This window comes from Schistocerca serialis, chromosome 5, assembly GCF_023864345.2.
Source record: "Schistocerca serialis cubense isolate TAMUIC-IGC-003099 chromosome 5, iqSchSeri2.2, whole genome shotgun sequence".
Lineage (NCBI taxonomy): Eukaryota > Metazoa > Arthropoda > Insecta > Orthoptera > Acrididae > Schistocerca > Schistocerca serialis.
The window spans coordinates 245,965,356-245,988,062 of NC_064642.1; the positions used below are offsets into that span (position 1 = coordinate 245,965,356).

General features: G+C 44.4%; 1 protein-coding gene across 5 annotated transcripts in view; it reads right to left on the minus strand.

The window, feature by feature from the left end:
* Positions 1 to 22,707, minus strand: part of LOC126482298 (transcriptional protein SWT1) — a 342,452-nt gene that overhangs the window by 75,871 nt on the left and 243,874 nt on the right. For all 5 annotated transcript variants that reach the window (XM_050106316.1, XM_050106313.1, XM_050106314.1 and 2 more), the window contains 2 exons: positions 20,578 to 20,745; positions 7,351 to 7,433 (listed from right to left, as the gene is read on the minus strand). In XM_050106316.1, coding sequence (XP_049962273.1) covers positions 7,351 to 7,433; positions 20,578 to 20,745 — 251 coding nt within the window. The remainder of the gene's footprint in view (positions 1 to 7,350; positions 7,434 to 20,577; positions 20,746 to 22,707) is intronic.

The window sequence follows — 22,707 nt, forward strand, 5'->3', positions numbered from 1 at the left end:
CCATCTACATCGCGAACAAACAACAATAACAACACAGGGACCAACACAAACCACCCTGCGACTGCAGCAACCACAAATATACAAGCAGTCACGCAGAACACAAACAACACCACAACTGGCTTCCCACCGGTCATCATTCACAACTACAGAGACCTAAGTCTCCTAAACAAGGAATTTAACAATCAGCACAGCCCCACAACATACTACTCTAAGCTCACCGGGGAACATGCCGCACTGTACGTGGCGAACAAGGCAGACTACACAAATCTACTGGACTTTCTCAAAGAAAGGAAGGTAGAACACTTGACGTACAGGACAGTCCTGGAAAAAACACAGCAGTACGTGATAAAGGGGATAGACTCACGAACCCCGACCGACACAGTACACAATGAACTCTCTGCTCTCGGGTGGGAGTGCATTCGGGTAAACCGAATGTCAGAGTTCGGCACAGCAAGACCGTCTCATAACTACATGGCGGAATTGGCCGACATGGCCAAGTCCCGCGACCTGCTGAAGTTAAAGCTATTTCTTCACATGGTCGTCAATGTAGAGGTTTACAACATGCCGCGCACCCCCCAACAATGCCACTACTGCCAGCACTTTGCGCACACGGGTATCAGATGCGGTCTCGCACCCCGCTGCCGCATTTGCGCTGGCGGTCACACGACCCAAGGCTGCAAACTCCCCCATACAACACCTCGCAAGTGCGCCAATTGTGGTGCTGTCCATCCGGCAAACTACAGAGGGTGCATTGCTTACAAAGCAGCTCTGAGGCGCAAAATCGCGAAACATGCGAAACCTACCGCCATCACAGTTCCAAAACCGCCCCCGCACCCAGTAAGAAGTGGAATATCCTTCGCTGGAGTGGTCGCTGGCAGCCCCAGCAGCGCGGGACGGTCAGAGGAGCCCCAGAGCTCAGAACACGCTCGGCAAACACCCCCAGCAACAGACACACAACACCTGACACCAAACCCGCACCGGGCACACAACACGAAACTAGCAACCCCTGAGATCGCAAACTGCAGCCCACCACAGGCTACAGAAAACGCACCTACACAGGGACAACCACAGCGCCAGAGGAGGAGGACGAGGACGAGAAGGAGAAACAGCCGCAGCACGAGGAACACAACCACACCACAACAAGTACACAGACAACAGGACACCAACACTCACGAATACAACCCGGACACCAACTCAACAACCCACATAACACACCCACTCACCACAGAGAATACACAGGCGCCCACAACTGCCACACAAACAGCCGACTCTCAGGCCAGCCCTCACCAAACGCCAACACTGGAACAAGCGGCCGCTAACACGATCAAAAACTCGCAGGCCGACATGACCAACATTACGACAACATTCCAGAGAATAATGGAAACATTATTCCCCGGACGCACGACCACCGAAATAGATTATGGGGTGTGTCTCACAACTCTTCATGCAGTTCATGCCGGGTACGCTCAACTGGACTAGCTTCCAAGCCACTATCACACCGCTTTTTACACTACTACATGGATAATACACCACACCAGCCCCGAAACGCAGACTTAAACACAATCTCACAGATCCTGTTTTGGAATGCCAATGGGATCGCAAGCAAAAAAGCCGAGATGGCCGCGTTCATGGAGCGAAAGGGTATCCGAATCGCTCTTGTGAACGAAACACTGCTTATGCCTCGCAAACAACTAAACTTCCCAGGGTATTGTGTCTATCGTACCGACCGAGCGGATGGCAGGAGGGGGGGTGGCACGGCAATCATCATACACAGAGACATAGAACACACGAACATCGAGCTCCCAGCACTTGAAAGACTAGAGGCTACGGCCGTCAGGGTCAAGTTCAACGGGGCCAACACCACACTGGTGTCACTATACAACCCTCCTAAAAACACAGTAACACGTGATATCAGCACAGTACTCAACATAGCACCGCGGGTAATAGCCACTGGAGACCTCAACGCAAAACACCCTGATTGGAACTCACGAATACGAACCTTCAACAGCAAGAAACTGTACGAACACGCACTAGGCCGAAACTACATTATACTTGGGCCGGACGTTCCCACGTTCGTGCCTACACAGACTCGACATAGGCCAGACGTGTTAGACGTAGCCCTCATAAAGGGCATCACATGCACACTCAACCTAACGGTTGAAAACGATCTGGACTCGGACCACATGCCTGTAATACTGCACATGGAAGAGACACTGCAGGACATCGAACCACGCAGGATGCTTAACTACAAGCGTGCGAATTGGACACTGTTCAAGGAAACGCTTGATAGTCGCATTCCTGACACTCACGAAATTAACAAGACACAGCAAATCGATGAGGCTGTGGAGGCTCTCACAACTGCCGTCCAAGACGCAATGACTGACACCATTCCATTTGCAACACCAAGACAACACTCGACGGCCCTGCCCCAGGAAATCCTGGGCATTATCTCAATGAGGAAACCTCAAGAGATACTGGCAGCGTACCAGGCGCCCGTTCTATAAACTGCACGTCAACAGACTCCAGGGCATAATACGGAATAAAATAGAAACATTCAGAAATGAGCAATGGGGACAGAAACTCGCTGGGCTGGATACCACACGTCCTGGCGTGTGGCAGCTGGCCAGACACTTCACCAGGGAGAAACATTACATTCCCATGTTACAAGGACCAGACGGCCCGGCCTACTCTGCGACAGAAAAGGCAGAGCTTATGGCCACAACACTTGCAGCGTCCTTCATGCCGAATCTGGTTCCTTCAGACCCAGCATTCACACTTGAAACGGACCAGGAGGTTACATGACTTGTAGCCCAGCCCTCGCGCAACGAAATAAGACGTACTAGCACAAATGAAATCACATGGGCTATCAAGCACACCAACGCTAGAAAAGCCCCTGGGCCTGATGGCATTCAAAACCGTGTCCTCCAGGAGTTCACGGATAAAGCCGTAGAATACCTCACACACTTAACGAATGCCATCCTGACACACCAACACTTCCCTGACTTTTGGAAGGCGGCCAAGGTCCTGATGTTCAGGAAGCCAGGGAAAGACCACTCCCTCCCCCAAAATTACCGACCCATCAGTCTGCTGTGTTCGCTCAGCAAGATTGTTGAGAAGGTAATACTGAAACGTATCACTAGGCATTGCATCGCCAACGACACCCTAAGACCGGAGCAATTCGGATTTAGGAATCACCACTCGACAACACAACAACTCCTCCGCGTAGTCGAACATATAACACATGGCTAGAACATGAACAAAGCCACAGGGGCCGTGTTCCTAGACATCGAAAAGGCTTTCGATCGTCTCTGAAACAACGGACTCATACGCAAACTAAGCAAAGCTGGATTCCCAGACGGACTCGTAAGTCTCATACACTCATATCTCACGAACAGATGTTTCAACACTAACGTGCAGGATAAACAATCAACACAACACGGTATCCAAGCTGGAGTACCCCAAGGGAGCATCCTAGGGCCCATCTTGTTTAACCTGTACATTAATGACTTCCCAGCGACACAAAACACGATGTTAGCCGTCTACGCGGATGACACAGCCATCCTCGCGCAAGACTGGAAACCATCGAACATCAATTCACGAATACAGACAGCACTCAGAACAGCTGAGCCTTGGTTGGAGCGATGGCGTGTTAAAGTAAACGTCGACAAGTGCGAAGCAGTTCTGTTCACACGCAGACCGAAACTACTGCGCAAACACCAACACTGTAGACCAATAACACTACATACACGCCCAATACGTTTCCGAGAGAAAGTCAGGTACCTTGGTGTCTGGCTGGACCGGAAACTTACATGGGGGGACCACATCGAATACGTTGCCAACCGAGTGCACGCGAGGCTCAAACAGCTCTACCCAATGCTCAACAAGGAAAGCACACTGAATAGGAGGGTGTCAAGGTCCTTATACATGACACTGATTAGACCTCTGATGACGTACGCAGCTCCCGTCTGGGGATATGCAGCTCCCACACGACTGCGCCGCCTGCAGATCATACAGAACAAGGTGCTACGAATCATTAGCAATGCTCCACGCTACACACGCACCGTGGATCTTCACCATGAATACCGCCTTGATACCCTCAAGGAAGTATTCAAAAAACACGCCACACGACTATGCAGGAACTCGAGACACTCAAACAATCCTTTCATCCTCACTCTGGGAAACTATGATCACAACCACAGGTGGAAACACAAGCGGCCAAAGACACTGCTAGCTAGGGCATAGCCACCTATGGTTAACTAACATACGCAAACAGCGACAAACGTCGGCAAGCCCCTGCATATCAGCAACACTGACTGGCAACTACCAGCTGCTATTAGTGCCGACCAACAGGCCACAGCAGGGACACCGACGAGCTCACCCACAGACGCACAAACAATCTGCCAACATTCCCTCACACTGTGCCTCCGGTATATGACCTATCGGCCACAAGATCGATAACAAACCTAACTGTTGCAGGATGCTGACGCTGAACGAGGACTCTGTACCAGCACCCAGCGCCAGCCGCCGAGCAGCACAAACGCACAACGTCAAGGTATCGACATGCATGATACCCACTACTAACAAAGCCTATCCTTACATAACCTACCGCAGGCAGCAAGACAATTAATTTATATGGGATGGATTGTTTTGCTTAACAGCTGTTTTGTACTGCTCTTGCCGCCCGACCTAACTTTCGCAGAGGTTTTTTTCCCTTGGCACTTTTTTTCCTCTGCCCTTCAAACCGCTACCCTTCGTCAGATTTCGACCAATCTATCTCCAGATGAGTGCATATTAATGGTTAATCCTAACCAGACGTACGCAAACATCGCAATACCCACATCCTGCGACACCTCACTTTAGTGAAAACTAACCCTTATGCAGAGATGGCAGTAGACCTTTTGTGTTGGCCATCATGCCGGTGTGGGCGTGGAGGGGCTCCACCTCTATTTAAAAAAAAAAAAAAAAAAACCAAAAGCAACTTTGGGGAGTTTATAACAGCAGAGGATAATGCATTGCCCAATCACAAGCCAATAAAAGACTGTCTCACATTGCTATTCTGTGCAAATGCAAACAGCAATTTGAAAATTGAACCACTGCATTTTTACCTTTCAGAAAGTCCACAAGCTTTCAAGAAGTGTTAAGTCCAGAATAGCAGGTTAAATGTAATGTTATGTCGTATTTTCACCAAGTGTTGAAGTGTCGGTAGAAACAAATGAATGTAGATAGCTTCCTAGTATAAAAGAATTAGGTATGTATTGGGAATAGTAAGGTACATAATACTGAATGTATAATTTTCTTAGAATAAAAGGTATGAATAAGATAAAACTTTTAGTACTTTTTCCGCATGGAAAGCATTATTGTATTTTGCATTAATTTATATGGGATGGATTGTTTTGCTTAACAGCTGTTTTGTACTACAAGTAAGATTATGGAATGAACTATGCTCGCTATGCGAGATTCCACTGTACTTACTTTGCCTGATAATGATCAGCTTTGCTTTAATTTCATTGTTAAAATGTATAATGTATGTAAATATTATTCACTGTTTCAAAATTTTAGTATAATTAATGATTTGTGGTAAATTGAATGGGCTGACTGTACTATGCATTTTTGTGAGTAATTCTTCTTTTCCATTGGAGTATTTCTAAATTCAGTACCATATTATTATCATAGGCCTGATTTTTCTGAATCCATCTCCCCCCCCCCCCCCCCCCCCCCTGGATCGCGCGCGTCTGTGTGTGTGTGTGTGTGTGTGTGTGTGTGTGTGTGTGTGTGTGTGTGTAACTTACTATGTGGAAAGATATCCTTTGAATGAAACACTCCCTAGCATCCTCAGACATGGGGTGGGGGAGTCAACAACAAGACACACAAAAATTATCAAAAGGAAACCATCTTATTTTGGTTACAGATAGTGAGTACACGTAACAGCACAGTTCACAGCACTTGAGGATGAAGACTGGGTTGGTCATCAGAACACTGTGCTAAAACTGAATCAACAACTCAGCTGTGCACCTGGGAGCACAAAACATATTGGTGTCGTATCAATAATTTTTGCAATTGCTGAGCCAACTGTTGACAGCTGTGATGACATTTAATAAATACGGGTAGGGTTGGCAGCCAGAAGGAGCAAGATGTAAAGCATAGGTCTGGACCACTTAGCCAAAATCCAACGAAACTTGGTACACATATGACTTAACACCTGGAAGAAAGAAATGTTGTGGGATTAGGATAGTCTTAGCAGTAAAAGCTATGTTAGGATTGGTATTTCAGTTCCCCTCACAGTTGTCCCCTCTTTGGCAGCCCCTCTTAGAGGTCTGGATGAGATGCTAATCTGAAATATTTGGCCAATGAAGAAATCATCATGATACTTTTTCAATTTCAGGCATCACTTCCTGCGGATACACATTATTTGTATTTAATTCAATGAAATATATTACCTTCTATTGATTCTTCCACCTAAAGGGCCAGTTTCCTATCCTAAGGGGGTGGTCTCTGTTCCTCTGCAATCTTTGACAAAGCTGTTGGCTGAATGAGGGTGACTCACTATCCCAGACTACTACTTTTATTCAAAATCTACGCTGTGGTTGGTATCCAATCATAGACCTGACACCTTTTTGTTAGTAGCCAATACCATGGTAATTCCAGAGCCAATTTTATTGTCTGAGGTAGGCAATGATGCCTTCAATACCAGACTCGTAATGTGACAAACTGCACAAGGTGATAACAGTGTACATGCAGCTCTGGACAGACGGTCTCTTGCAACTGGTGACTATGATGTCTTCAAATTTATCACGTTCTGTCATCTTCTCTCACAAATATATGAGTGTCTGTCCTCATTGGATATAAAGAAACAACTGAGAAAAAGTCTATTCACATTAAATATAAACTAACAACTGAGGAATATTTTTAAACATACCAGTTCTGACAGCCATGTACCTCATAAGATAGCCCTTCACAATGAATACTTTTAATTTCAATCCTGTGAATTTATCCTACTGAATATAGCGTAACCAAAAATAACAGAGGAATTTACTGATGAAGCACCTATTACAATTTGATGCATTCTTATAATCATGAAAGACAGTATAATAGAAACCATAGACCTCTTTGATTCAATTCACTTAGGTAGGAGCATTAATTTTAATTTAATTAAGTTTGTGAGAAAGGGCACTATATCAGAATACAGCTTCAGCATTGCAATTAACTTTTTCTTCAGGTTTTCGGGTACATGTTTTCTAAATCTCTTCCACAACATGAATACAGAACATATGTGTCTTACTGCCAAATACCCAATTTACCTTTAGGTTTCTCTATAAGCCATGTAGTTTAGAAAATTTTGTTTGTACATACCTTTTTCAGAAAAATGATCAACAGCTTGCCTCATTATAACTCCACAATTATGGAATTGTTCTTTAATTTCCTTAAATATATCACTGTGGGAGAAAAAGAAATAAATTACAATTACAGATTTGATGTAAGACTTTGCAAAAAAATATAATTCAACATGGTCTAAGTCTATGAAATGGATGATAAATCTAGTGCATAAAGTAATTAATTCTATGATCCCAAATAGTTGTCATTTTCCTTACAGCTATAGCAGTTACTTTATAATGAATAATTCGAGGCAAGCTGCAAATACTATAATTAGTACTGTTTCTTCTTTACTACAAGCTTGTTTCAGCTATAGCGCCACTCTCTAGAAAATGTCTAGCTGGAATAGACGTCCATACTGCATTTACCTGAGAATGGTGCTGTAGCCAAAACGTGCTTATAGTAAAGAAAAAACAACACTAATTAAATTATTGCAGCTTTCCTGGAACTATTCATTGTAAACTGTCATTTTATGATGTACTCTACACTGTAGACTGGTCACATCATATTGCTATCAATTTCAGAGTCATGTGAGACATCTTCACACAGCTGTTAGGCGTGCTTGACATAATAAATTCAACACAATACATTTGCTTGATTTCAGCTGGACTCTGTTACAAATACTTGTCAGATCTTGCTCTGCAGCTATCTGTCAGCAAGTCTACTGATACCACAAAAAGTCAGCTCATTAAAACCAGGCCAACTTGAGATGTTTCCTTGGCAGTCAAATGATACAACATATACTCTGACACACACACACACACACACACACACACACACACACACACACACACACAGAATGAGAGAGAGATGGTGGTTGGTTTGTGGGGGGTTGAAGGGACCAGACTACAAAGTCCATCGGTCTCTTTTTCCACGACTAAAAACGCCCACGAAGAAGAAAAAGAACACAGACGACGAGGGACAACACAGAACAAGAAAGTCATAGACAAAGAGCACAAAAGAAGAATTAAAAAACACACAGTGTTACAGTGGTTGGCCAACCACGGTAACAAAAAAGGAAAAGTCAACCACCAAGAGACACACTAAAAACCCCAATCTAAAACCGTAGGCCAAAGGCCAGACTCTACACAAAAAAAGACACAAACCCTCAGATCAAGCGATAAAATCCCCCTGCATGAATAAATCTCAAAACTAAGCCTGCCATGGCAGCATCATCTGTTAAAAGTGCAGGGAGCATATCAGGCAGTGTAAACTGCTGCCAGAGTGCAGTGAAAAGCACACAGTCCAACAGCAACACAGAGGCAGGTCCTCGTGGCGCAATAAATGCCCATGCATCAGCCAGGTATGGCCAATGCGTAGCTGGCAGAGAACAACTTAGTCCTTGCGAGAGGCTCACATGGAGGAGCACCACACACCTGTAGTTTCCTTGATAACCCGAAGTTTGTTGGGTGAAGGCAAGTTGACCCTTCATCACTCCGTGTACCAAGGACCTTCTGCCGCAAAACTGACTAGAAATCGCACTCCAAAAGGCCAATCTCCAGGGCCTGTGCACGGTCAGCCTGTTTGGCCAGCGTGTCACCACATTCATTACCCGGGATGCCAACATGACCCAGGGTCCACATAAAAACCACGAAGCGGCCGCAATGGGCAAGAGTATGGATGGACTCCTGGATAGCCATCACCAGACGAGTGCGAGGAAAACACTGGTTGACAGCTAGTAAATCGCTCAGGGAGTCACTACAGATAACAAAGGACTCACCTGAGCAGGAGCGGATATATTCTAGGGCACAAGAGATGCTATCAGCTCGGCAGTGAAAACACTGCAGCCAGCCGACAATGAGCACTGATCAGAATGATCCCCAAGAGTAATAGCCCATATCATGTAAGAAACAGATTGCCCAATCACGTGGTCTAGCAGGCAACCCTTGTCAGGGAACAGCCACCAGGCGGCAAAAGCGTCACACCCTTACTTGTGGCACCAACCACTAGACGGCACTCCGTTCTGTGAAACATGTGGCAACATCGTCCGAACGCATGCAGCTTTCCACCATTTGGCATCTGTGAAGTACAGCTGTTTCTGACATACTGGTGGTAGTGGATCGAGTCGTCATGCCGAGGGCCTGGGAGTATATCAACTGTGGAAGGAGTAGACAGACAAATCCTGAACTAAAAAGTTCAGATTTCCCGTCAAAGATGAAGAAAGGTTACGGGAGTGGATTTTAAATTCAGGTAAATCAATAAATCAGTTACGAGTAAGAATTAATAAAGAACCCTAAGCATTCGATCCTATCTAAATTTTGTCGATCTTATATTCTGATATAACGTGGCAGCCCTTCCTGTACAAGAATCATATCATACAATTTTTAAATGAAATCTTTGCTGCGATTTGGACTTTTTTAAACTGTTTATTCACTCACTATCGTAATTTTGGCTGTAGAGGCATTTTTGTGTGCAATGTGAAAACTGAAACCAATATAAGATATGGATAACACAATGCAAAGCATAGTGTGGTAACATTTGGTAAACAATTTAAGAAGCATTACCTTACACAACCTTTCCCTTGGTACTTGAAAATGGCTCTAGAGCTGAAATCGCAACAGTGAAATAAATGAATAATAGCCGTCATCTAACTGCTAGGTCATCGGTCCCTCTAAATCCTGGTATATACTAGAGCGAATGAAGTGAACGAGTGTAAAACCTCGTTTACACTGCAGCAAACGAGTATTCATAGATAATTCACCAATGTTCACTGCCATTCGTTTATACTTGTGAACAAGCGTTTATACTGGAATGAAGGGAGGAGAATAGAAGAGAACGAGCATAACATGCAAACTATAGATGCTGCCTATTTTATTTTTTTTTTATCTGTGCGCTAATAATCCTCACACAGCTTTCACTCTAAAACAACACTACTTATAGTAACAGGTCTGCGCGAGTGCGGATATCCCCAGTAATAACTGTGTTGCAGATAAAAGCGTACGTCTGTTGCGAATACTTGCGGGTTATCTTTAAACTGTACAAAGTAAATTTTTAACATAATTATGGTTTGCCATTGTGGCTCTTCAAAGTTGACACCGCCAAAATATACTCCAAAAATACGCTTTCACTTGTATGTTACCGCGTTTGCAGCCCCCTTTCAACAACAATCCAAAATTCATCGTTTTGTGCCACTTTTATATCATTTACGATAAGTTACATGCAAAGTAAAAGAATGTAAATTTGAAATGACTGTCACTGAAATATGTCCAGCATTAATTCGCATCATAAAAGAGTGCGGATTTTGAGAACCTTCTAGTGTTAACCTGCACGTGGAGATCTTTTTTACCACCATAATCCGTATGAGAAGAGCTGTATAGCATGGAAGGCGAGTGTAAAACCTATGTGACTGCAATACAGTCTGCATTTAAACAGTAACTCGCGAGAAATGTTTGTGTGTTACTTTTCATTTATTTCATTTCGCATATGATTGTGAGAAATAAACTTGGTTTGTAGAATTACAGGAGCTAATCTATATCCTTAGATTGAGAACTCGGGAAAAACCACAGCCGATCATGAGCTACAGTCAGCAGTGTGACGAATTCATTTCGCGCTCAGAGCTCTAGCCAAACGCAAATCAGCGTCATTCGCGTCACCGAAGATACAGCGTTGCCAATTCCGCGACATGGACAGGTCAATTAGCATTGTAGCGTCGCCTGCGACATCTGTTGACTGAAGGAAAACTATTTTATCAGTTGCCTGTTCTACTGTAAGGATGGTCAATCTGTTTCTTATGTGATTTGGGGTAATAGTATAACCAACTGGACTAGTAGCCATCGAACCGGCAGTATACGCCACGGCAGATCCATGAAATGCAGCAAGGGTGGAAACAAAGCGGCAGCGTAAGGTCTCAGGAGGGACCGAGTCCTTCGGGCCCTGTGCCAAATCCAGCCGAAGGCATGGGCGGGGCACACACCAGGGGGGGGGATATGAATAGAGAGGTGGAAGAGGGAGAAACTCAAGCCCAGGGAGAAGAGCCCAGACACAAACAGCGATCGTACACCCTGACCAGGACTGCCGTTCTGGAAGATGGACGACAGAACTGGGGAACAGGAGACGGTAATTGGGATGCCCGGGCAAGCTAAAAAGATGTGCAGCATAAGCAGCCAGAAGTCAATGGCGCCAGATCCGCAATGGAGGGACACCAGCCTCCATAAGTATGCTGTTTACGGGGCTTGTGCAGAAAGCTCCAGTTGTGAGTCGGATCCCACAGTGAAGTATGGGGTCAAGCAACGGCAACGCGATGCCGAATCTTAAGCAATGCTCCCATAATTGATATGGGACTGAATCAACATCTGTTACAATCGTAGAAGGGTAGACCAATCGGCACCCCAGCTGGTGTGACTCAAGCAACAAAGAGCATTAAGATGGTGCCAGCACATTTGTTTAAGCTGCCGAATATGAGGTAGCCAAGTCAACTGGGTATCGAAAACCAAGCCCAAAAACCGATGCATCTCCACCACAGCAAGAGGTTCACCATCAAGATAAAGCCGTGGCTCAGGGTGAACAGTGCGATGCCGGCAGAAATGCATAACGCAAGTCTGCCAAAAACTAGAAGCCATGTGTGACGACCCAAGGTTGCGCCCTGTGGATAGCGCCCTATAGCTGCCATTCAGCAACCGCAAAGCCATTGGAGCTATAGTACAGGTAAGAGTCATCAGCATACAAAGAAGCTGATACAGACGTTCCCACAGCTGCAGCTAGCCCATTGATAGCAACTAAAAAGAGGCAACACTCAAGACAGAGCCCTGCGGGACCCCATTCTCCTGGACTTGGGAGGAACTATGGGAGGAACCAGCTTGCAACTTGCAATGTGGTATTGTATGCCTTCCGCATGTCAAAAAAGATGGCAACCAGATGCTGATACGGGCAAAGGCCATACAGATGGCAGACAAGATTATCGGCGGCAGAGCGGTCCTTACAGAACCCATCCTGTGACGGAGCCAGAAGACCCCGAGACTCAAGGAGCCAACTCAACCTCCGGCTCACCATATGTTCAAGCAACTTGCACAAAACGTTGGTGAGGCTAATGGGGCGGTAGCTGTCCACCTCAGTGGGTTCTATCCAGGCTTCAACACTGGCTTTCCCGCCACTGAGACGGGAACTCACCCTCAACCCAGATACAGTTGAAAAGGTCTAGGAGGTGTCGTTGGCAGTCCACCGAGAGGTGTTTGAGCATCTGATAGTGGATGCGATCCAGCCCAGGAGCCGTATCAGGACAAGTGGAGAGGGCACTATGGAATTCCGACTCACTGAATGGAGCATTGTATGATTCAGGGTAACGCGTATGGAATGAAAGGCTCTGAGGTTCCAACCATTCTTTCAGGGAGCGGAAGGCCAGCAGGTAATTTGTAGAAGCAGAACTCTGGGCATAATTCTCTGCTAAGAGGTCTGCAATCATGTCTGATTCAGTACAGACTGCTCCATTCAGGGAAATCCCAAGTAAACTGATAGCCATAGAGTCATCTAATCTTGGCTCAAAACTGTGATGGAGAGGTACGGGTGCCAATGGTGGAGACATACCTTTCCCAGCACTCCAGCTTCCATTGGCAAATAAGGAGTTGGGCTCAGGCACAGAGTCATTCAAATTCAATGAGGTGGTCCAGTGACAGGTGCCACTTATGACGGTGGAGGGCCCGCCTGCGATGGCGAATCGCCTCAGTGATCTCTGATGACCACCAAGGCACAGTCCTCCACCAAGGGGACCCAGAAGAACAGGGAATTGCACATTGCGCTGCAGAAAGGATGCTAGTGGTGACCGCGTGAACCACCACATCAATGGCGTCATGAAAATGAGGCTCAATAGTGGCAATGGAGGCGAACGAGTCCCAGTCAGCCTTATTCAAAGCCCATCTGGGGAGATGCCCAGGTGAGTGACGCTGGAGCAGTGACAAACGGTAGAAGGCCAGGGCTGCAGACCGAAAGGTCGATGGCTGAGTACGTGCCATGCGCCACACTGAAATGTGTGGAGGCACCATCATTTAAAACAGAAAGGTCAAGCTGTGCCAACACTTGCTCAATGACAGTGCTTCGGCCTGTTGCCACCAATCCACCTCACAAAGGGTTACGGGCATTGAAGTCGCCCAGTAACAGGAAAGATGGCGGCAGTTGGGCTATCAGCGCAGCCAATACATGCTATGCGACACCACCATTTGGTGGAAGATAGATACTGCAGATGGTTACAGCCTGCAACATCCACACCCTAACAGCGACAGTCTCTAAAGGAGTTTGAAGAGGCACATGCTCGCTTCAAAGAGAGTTAAGGACGTAGACACAGACTCCACCAGATACTCTCTCATAAGCTGCCCAATTCTTATAATAACCCTGATAGCCACAGAGGGCAGGGGTTCACAACACCAGAAACCAAGTTCCCTGGAGTGCAATGCAAAAGAAAGGGTGAAGGCTGATAAGTTGACGGAGATCAGCATGGTGGTGGGAAAAAACCGCTGCAATTCCACTGGAGAATGACACTGTCCACGGCCGAAAAATGCATGAAGGAACCAAGGAGTCATATTACACCGCTGGGTCACCTGCTGCCACTGATTGAGTACCTGTGAGAGTGACATCCATCGTGTCTGAGGGTTCGGCGAGATCTAGGTACTCAGCGGATGCCAGAATCTCCACCTCATCCTCAGATGCAAAGCTGGTAAGTAGCGGTGGTAGTGGTGGGGGTTCCACTGCAATAACCTTGGTCTTAGGGGCCTTCTTTTTCGACTTTTCTTGCTGATCCTTTGGTTTCTCTGGCTGGGGTGGCTTCACGGATTCAGTTTCCAGGACTGAGGATGGCCATGAAGCCTTACGACCTGTTGCTTCTGGACACTTCAGCCACTGGCGTGCATCAGCCTTCCCACTAGGAGAAACCTGGGAAGGGAGGGACACAAGAGACCCCTTCCAAGCGACACTTCTCCAGCTTAGAAGTGGGAACAGGCATTCCCAATGGTTGGAGGGGGGGGGGGGGGGGAGTGAGGGGGGGGGGGGGGGTTGCTCCCAAAGTAGGTGGTGCAGGAGCAACAGGGAGGGAAGCGCCCCCCACCATCAACGGGGCAGGTGTAGTCTTCCGGCTCTCTGAGAGATGACTGTTGTAGTTGGAGCTGATGGGGCTAGGGTTAGAACAGTGGCAGCGGCAGCATAAGAGGAGGTCATATGAACAGGATGGAGGTGTTTAACCTTCTGCTTAGCCTCAGCGTAGGTCAGTCAGTCCAGGGTCGTATATTCGAAAGATTTCCATCTCTTTTTGTAAAATCCTGCAGTCTGGCCAGCAAGGTGAATGATGCTCTCCACAGTTGACACAGATGGGAGGCTGGGCACATGGAGTATTGGGGTGTGATGGGCATCTGAAATCTTGACATATGAGGCTGGAAGTACAGCGGGAAGACATCTGGTCGAACTTGCAGCACTTAAGGCACCACATTGGGGAAGGGATATACGGCTTGACATCACAGTGGTAGATCATCACCTTGACGTTCTCAGGCAATGTATCACCCTCAAAGGCCAAGATGAAGGCATCAGTGGCAACCCGATTATCGCTTGGACGCCGATGGTAGTGCCGGACGAAATGAATACCTCTTCACTCTAAATTGGCGCACAGCTAATCATCAGACTGCAAAAGAAGGTCCCTGTGGAATATAATACCCTGGATCATATTTAAACTCTTATGGAGCGTGATGGTAACAGAAACATCCCCCAACTTGTCACAAGTGAGTAATGCCCGTGACTGGACAGAGGATGCCGTTTTTATCAAAACTGACCCAGAGCGCATTTTGGACAAGCCCTTCACCTCCCCAAACTTGTCCCCTAAATGCTCTACAAAGAACTGAGGCTTCATCATCATGAAAGACTCCCTCTCAGCTCCCGTACATACTAGGTACCGGGGCGAATAAGCTTCACTGCCAGCTGTAGCCTTTCGTTCATCCCATGGTGTGTCCAGGGGGGGGGGGGGGAGTGTTTGCATTAAATTGAGGCCTCGAATGCTTAAGAGACTGCTGGTGGTTGGCCACCAGCAAGAGATGATGTATCACGCTTCATTGTGGATCATCCGCTCTGATGCCACCCACTACGACTAAGGGCCCTCCCCACAGGCGCCAACCAGACTCAGGGAGGTCCACCTGGCACGATGGCATGGCCACTGCTCGGAGTCCTGATGCCCCTGGGAGATAGGCATCTACTCCTTGGCATACGTGGGGAGTTAACGGTACAGGCATCAGCAGAGCGATCCCTGTGTTGTCAGGGGGCTACAAACAACAGGGTACATGGTGGCTCCACCACAACGGACTGGCTTCCGTGCTGGGTATCAGGTGCAAGGAAGTCCCTGGACATCGTCGGTGCAGAAAGCGACACTGTATATTGCATGGTGGAAAACGCACCCAGGGATGTATCCTCCCCCAAGAGATGGAGCGCTCTTCAAAAAAATTTTGAAATTGGAGGTCAAACCCTACAGGGGACCATCACATAAAAGCCAAAATGTTGGAGACTCCTTTTAGTCGCCTCTTACGACAGGCAGGAATGCCACGGGCCAATTCTAACCCCGAACCTGCAGGTGAGAGAGATAGAGAGATTCATAATAATTTGGTGATTGACTTTTTTCTCACTGTTTAAAACTGCCCTCCCAGCTTAATTTCTGTCAAACCTCTCTTCTACTTATCAAACTTCAAAGAGGACTTCCTGCATACTTCGCTACAGCAACATTCCTAAAATAGTGTTTCATGAAGAAATGACTTAGCACACACTCCAGATTCATTTTGGAAACAACTCTTTGGATGTTAGTTGGAGTTTCACAATATCCTTTTTTCTCAGGAATGCTAGTCCAACTGAAGCTGTAAGAGCGGCCATGATTTGTGTCTGTATAGCTTTGTTGACAAGAGCAGACATACTCGCTATCAAATCGGCAGCCAGAGGGATGAAGAAGATGCCAAGAGCATCAAGTTCTTGGTATTCCTGTTATTGTTAGCAATATAAAAAAGAAGGAGAATTATAACTTATTTTGAGAAAAAAAAAAGCAAGCTTTTAGTCAGTACTGAGATCTTCAAAGGTCAAGAGTAGTAATCTGATCTTGTTATTAAAAGTTAGTTATGACGTTACATGATGCTGCGTGCATTGTGTTCAAATAAATCTTTCACGCATTTTTTGGAATTAATTTGAAGAAAATGGTGTTCTGGTTTTTCTTTAAAATTTTGTGAAGATAATCTATGAAAAAGTGGTAATACTATTTTACAAAACACACTGATAAAGATGGGATTCAATTCGACATTTCAAAAAAGATAGAAGTTATCTTTGGATATTAAAAATCTTATGCAAGAGGGGAAATGGGCTTTGTTAATCTGATTGTGATATGAAATCAGTCTAATGTGATAACTGATACTCAAATATGCTTTAGTTAGAACATTCTAAACGGTTCAATGAAGTGAATGTTTAAGTTTAAATATAATCTGCATTTAATATGAGAGGAGGATATTAAGTATCAGAAACTATATCACTCAACTGTGCAGAATTAATGACCTCTGGTGAAAACAAATTACGTGGTTTATAAATAAAAAGTGCAGCTGTCTGAAATTTCATGATGTAGGCCAATATCTCTTCATTGTGTGAAGAATTTTCAAATCAAAGAGCCAATGTTTACAAAAAATGGATGATACACTAATTGTTTTTTATTAAAAGAAAGATAATGTCACTAACTGAGTTGAGGGATCAAAAGAATACTGCAGTTATGGGTGATCACTGGGTCAGTACAGCAACAGGACAATGAAGGAATTCGGATGTGGCTGATTTCATAATTGGTGTGTGTAAATAACATTATTTACCTGGTACATTACAGAACTAATTCCCACATTCAGAATTTGAAAGCTTGTAAGAACCTAGCGGTATTAAATTACCTTCGGATGTAAGTGAGATATGATCCATATGGTTGTAAATTACAATCTGACAAAGAGTAAGTATGTCATCTTAAGTATGTACTGCTGGCTGAATAAAGAGGATATCCCACATTAAGATCACTACAATACTACTATGAACAACACGTGAATCCAAATCAGGACTGGGTCACTAACTACTTCCCGCTGAGCAATACACACAAGGGCAGGAAAGCATAGTTAAATACTATTGGTGAAGAATTACCGTATTTACTCGAATTTAAGCCGCACTCGAATCTAAGCCGCACCTGAAAAATGAGACTCGAAATCGAGGAAAAAAAATTTTCCCGAATCTAAGCCGCACCTGAAATCTGAGACTCAAAATTCAAGGGGAGAGAAAAGTTTTAGGCCGCACTTCCAAATCGAAACAAAGTTGGTCCATTGTAATACGAGACACAATTTAGGTTGAATGAATGATGATACAGCTGTAGAAGTTTGGTTCGAGTCATAAGCTTAGCAGTTAAGCTTTACCAGGTAGCCGTTGTTATGCGTCAAGCGCTCCATCCGTATTTATACGGGTACCCTTCCTTTTTCACGTGCTTCGTCTGGTTTGAATTGATTGCTTATTTTTCTTTGATCTGACAAGTGCAGTTCTCTTTGTTATAGGTGTTTCCATCACTCAAAGCTGAAAATGCATTACTGTACTGTGTCATGCATTGTTTGTTGCATTCTGAAAATGAGGGTTTATGGCCTGTCGCCGATCGCGGCATGGCTTGCTTTTGTGCACGCTACCGCCGCTTACAATTAAAAAACAAAAGAAAGGAATCGTCTCATTAGTGAAACAATGGCAAGAGACTGCTATTCGTTGCTACTTACACTGCTGCTTTCTTTGATAATTATCAACAAGAACCAAATAATAGACTGCGTATGATAGAAGATGTTCTGAACGAGAATTTAGCGAAAATTTTTTCCGTTTGAAAATCTTTGCAGACGCCTCTTTAGTACATTACATTATGCACAGAAATTAGAGTCATCTTAGATTTAGAAATCTAGTCAATTGCCGTGCTTCATTTCTGACTGTATCACTATTAGGCATAAGAATAATACGAATATAAACATGACATGGTATGTATATTCTTCCGCGTCTGCTGTTGTCTCACTCTAGTTTCGTAGTTTATTAGGCGGACAGGATTTAAATGAGATAGCAGCAAACACGAAAGAATACATGGCAAAATGTTTATATTCGTATTATTCTTATGGTGAAGAGAATACTGCATGTGATTCACAATTCATAAAAGTTCCTATTAGCAACCATTTCTTCTCACAGTTAGGAAAAAATTCAGAAAGCAGAGTTGGCCATATTGACAAATATCCCAAACAGTCTTGCCAGTCGGATTTTCGTAGTACATTGAAATGCTGCTACGTTCGAAGAGGAACAATACGGAATTTGTATTTACTTCGTTGGATAATGTATGAAAATGCAGTGGTCGAAACTCGGGGCGGAGAAAAAAAAGCTCGTCTTCCACATTTTTTTTTATTTATTTACTGATGCAGAGGTTTTGGTGCCAGTATTTGTCTTTGTGCCTGCGAAGCATGCCTGCGTAGCGCTACATATATTCGACGACAGAAGTTAGTTGTGGCGGCACCTACCAACATTTTTCAGAACTTCCGCTTACTTTGCACTCGATTCTAAGCCGCAGGCGGTGTTTTTGATTACAAAAACTGGAAAAAAAGTGCGGCTTAGATTCGAGTAAATACGGTAGCCCTGTCACAGAGCTGCATTACAAGCTCTGCATCATGTTTTGGAGACATCCTTAGGCCAAATAGCTTTAAATGATTTACAGAAACCACAGAAAATCTAAATCTGATTGGCTGGAAGGAGATTTAGACCTCTGTCCTCTTGAATGAAAGTTCAGAGCTTAACTATTTAAGTATATGATCATTGTAGAAGTGGAGATGCCAATCATAAACACCTGGGTCCCTTGACAAGTTACAAAACACTGTAACTCTGAAGACTGGACACACAAGCAAAAATTATTTCTGAGAACTGTCTATATCAACTTTTGGCAGTCCGCAACTATTTTGTGTGCCCCAAACAGCCATAATTTTTTGGTCACTATAAACGGAACAAATATGGCAGAAATTTTAAGTGTTTTCATATAGAACGTAGAGCTCACAACAAACCATTTGGAAAAAGAAGCTAATAATTCCAATGTGACCTGTAGGTAACAGTTTTAACAATTAAGATCCATTTACATTGTTGGTCATAGTACAGTGTGGGCAGCTTCGTTAAGGCTTGCTGAGTGGCATTAAATTATCTCTTATGCGTAGCTACGAAATCCCAAGTCAAAAAAGAGAAAGTGGTCCAACAGTCAGGAAATGAGCTTAGGGGAGCTGAAGTAGGGCTGGTCCACTACTTCTCATAGCAAGGTCCAAATGAAGATGGTTTACAACTGCCTGTCTCCAACCATCAAGCATGTATCTGTCTCATGTGGATGACCGTGATGAGTAAGTGTAAGACGTAGTGTTGGGCTTATGTTGTTTTGGATGAAGGGAAGGAAGAGGGTGAGACCCGGTGATGACACACATGCTACTTCTCTCGATTAACACCAAGGGGGCTATTGGGCTTAACATCCATGACCAATGGACAGATCACTATCAAAAGTGTCACATGCCCTCTTTTCATGAGATACCGCAGAGGTTTGGAATTCAATGCAGGGCATTGGCACAAAAACTGCTGATCAGGAACAGTGCACCACCATCTCTCCTCCCCTTGCCAGCTGAATACTAACAGCAAAAATTTTCCACCACCAGGATTCAAACAAGCTTACCTCTAAGTCTAGTACCGCCACACAGGTGACTTTGGCTAAGGAAACTGATAAAATCCCATTTATTTTGTTCTTGATTTTTGTCTTCTTAAATAAAAATGTTCTTGATTTTTGTCTTCTTAAATAAAATTGTGCTTTACTATTTCTTTCACTAAATTATAATACACATTACATTTTAAGTTAATTTTTGAAACTGTTACTAGCAAAACAAAAAGTTACCAAACTTACTTTCTTTTCAAAACCTTTCATACATGAAGATTGGAAGTATGTGTAACCCACAAGACACTCACTATTTAACAATGCAGCCCACTGGAATGAAATGATTGAGGACCTCTAATCTATACTGGGTGTGATAAGCAACTTCATGCAACACTTTAGCACTATCCCTTCCTGCATGAAGTCCCTAAAACTTTTGAAAAATTGGGCACTCACTGTGCGTCCAATACATTCATTGTTTCATAACAAATATTAAAGGAATGGAAACAGAATAGATATTGTGACTGATGTATTAACTTTAATTAATACCTACAGCTCACCTTGTTTCACTATCTTCAAAGAATGAGAACATATCCTCAATAGTGAACCCCACCTGCTGCCCTGATGAAATTAATCTGTACAGTTCAGAAAAATCTTTGAACATATGGTCCATTACTGGGACCATTTCTGGAGAGTGCATGGCCTGGGCTTCTTTAGCTCCAGCAACACTAAAAATAGAAGAGCATCGCAATTTTTGTACTACATGCCTACAAGAAATTTCATTCACAGTTAAAAAATAAATAAAAATTCAGTATCCAATATTTAATACAGTTGTTTCATTGTGTAATATCACATATCACTTCTTATACAAGGAATTCCATATGAAATAACTATAAACGAAAATGTAAAGTACCATGAAAACATAAAAATATGCGTAACAAAGACTTAATACACCGATGAAAAGAACTACCACCAAGAAGATAATTAATGCACAGTAATGAAATTTTGGGAATACATTTGTCTAGGTAAAATATTTAAGTGATTAACGCAGCAAGATCAGAGGTTAATGTAAGTTCACGGTAAGTACCCCAGGAGCAACAGTGTCCCTAATTTGCTGGGAAGTGGCGGAGCGGTCCCCTACGGCACTGCGTAGGATCCTATGGTCTTGGCGTGCATCCGTGCGTCGCTGCGGTCCGGTCCCAGGTCGACGAGCACGTGCACCTTCCGCCGACCACTGGCGACAACATCGATGTACTGTGGAGACCTCACGCCCCACGTGTTGAGCAATTCGGCGGTACGTCCACCCGGCCTCCCGCATGCCCACTATATGCCCTCGCTCAAAGTCCGTCAACTGCACATACGGTTCACGTCCACGCTGTTGCGGCATGCTACCAGTGTTAAAGACTGCGATGGAGCTCCGTATGCCACGGCAAACTGGCTGACACTGACGGTGCACAAATGCTGCGCAGCTAGCGCCATTCGACGGCCAACACCGCGGTTCCTGGTGTGTCCGCTGTGCCGTGCGTGTGATCATTGCTTGTACAGCCCTCTCGCAGTGTCCGGAGCAAGTATGGTGGGTCTGACACACCGGTGTCAATGTGTTCTTTTTTCCATTTCCAGGAGTGTATATGTCAAAGCTGTGCTCTATGGAACTGCTGGTCAAGTTTTCCGATACATTTCTTAAGGTCCCATGCAACTATACCAACATCAAGAGTGTGTTACAATAGAGGAACGTTTTTCCTTAAAAGTGTTCAACCTATCATTCTAGTGTTGCAGACTGTTTCACTTACTGTGGATTTACAGCCTTTCTTGTTTCAGATTCAACAAGATAATGACACTTGGCCTTGTTACTTTGGCATCATTTTTGCACATACCTTAGTAGCAGGTATTTTGATCATGGTGGCTGGTGTTTCTTACCTGACTGCAGCAGATGAAGCCGAGCTACAGTAATGTAATTCAATCTACGAGCACAGCACCTGTTCTCCAGTTCTCATTTTTTTCCTACTGTTTGGGTTTGAAAATAACCAAGACAAAGATTTACAGTTGAGTATCATTCTTCATCTTTTGATTTTCAATATTTCATCATGCAGTTTGTTCAAGTGAGGATGGCATTTAATAATTTTAACTCTTGTCGGTTTCCAGTTTATTGTACCATTCGACATAGCTAGAATCTGCTTACACCTAAGATTGTGACATATGAGTTTGTGCTGCTAAAGTGAGCCACAGAGGAGGATGATAATCAATTATTCGTGTCAGTAGTTAACAGCTGATTCCACTACCTACTGGTGGTATGGAGCATAACAGACTTAGGAAGACAACTGTAAATTTGTGTCCCCCCCCCCCCCCCCCACTCACAAAAAAAGGGCAAAGTGTGATATGAATGTGAAACTGTCCTCAGAATGGACTGCTTTCACATGTTGACTGCACAGTGGAGCTCTCTCTCAAGAGCTTCCAAAAATTACAACAGTGACTGCAGTCTGCCTGTGTACACACTTGGCTTTAAATACCAGCAGGCTTTATACAAAAATACTTCATATACTTTTGCAAGAGGCTATGAGAATTATTAGTTACAATCTATTATTTATAATGAAGTTCTATTACAGTCCTCTCTCTTGGCCACAATATTGCTACACACACTGATGCTGAATTCCAACTGTGGTATGTTCCATGTATGCAAAATTTTATGACAA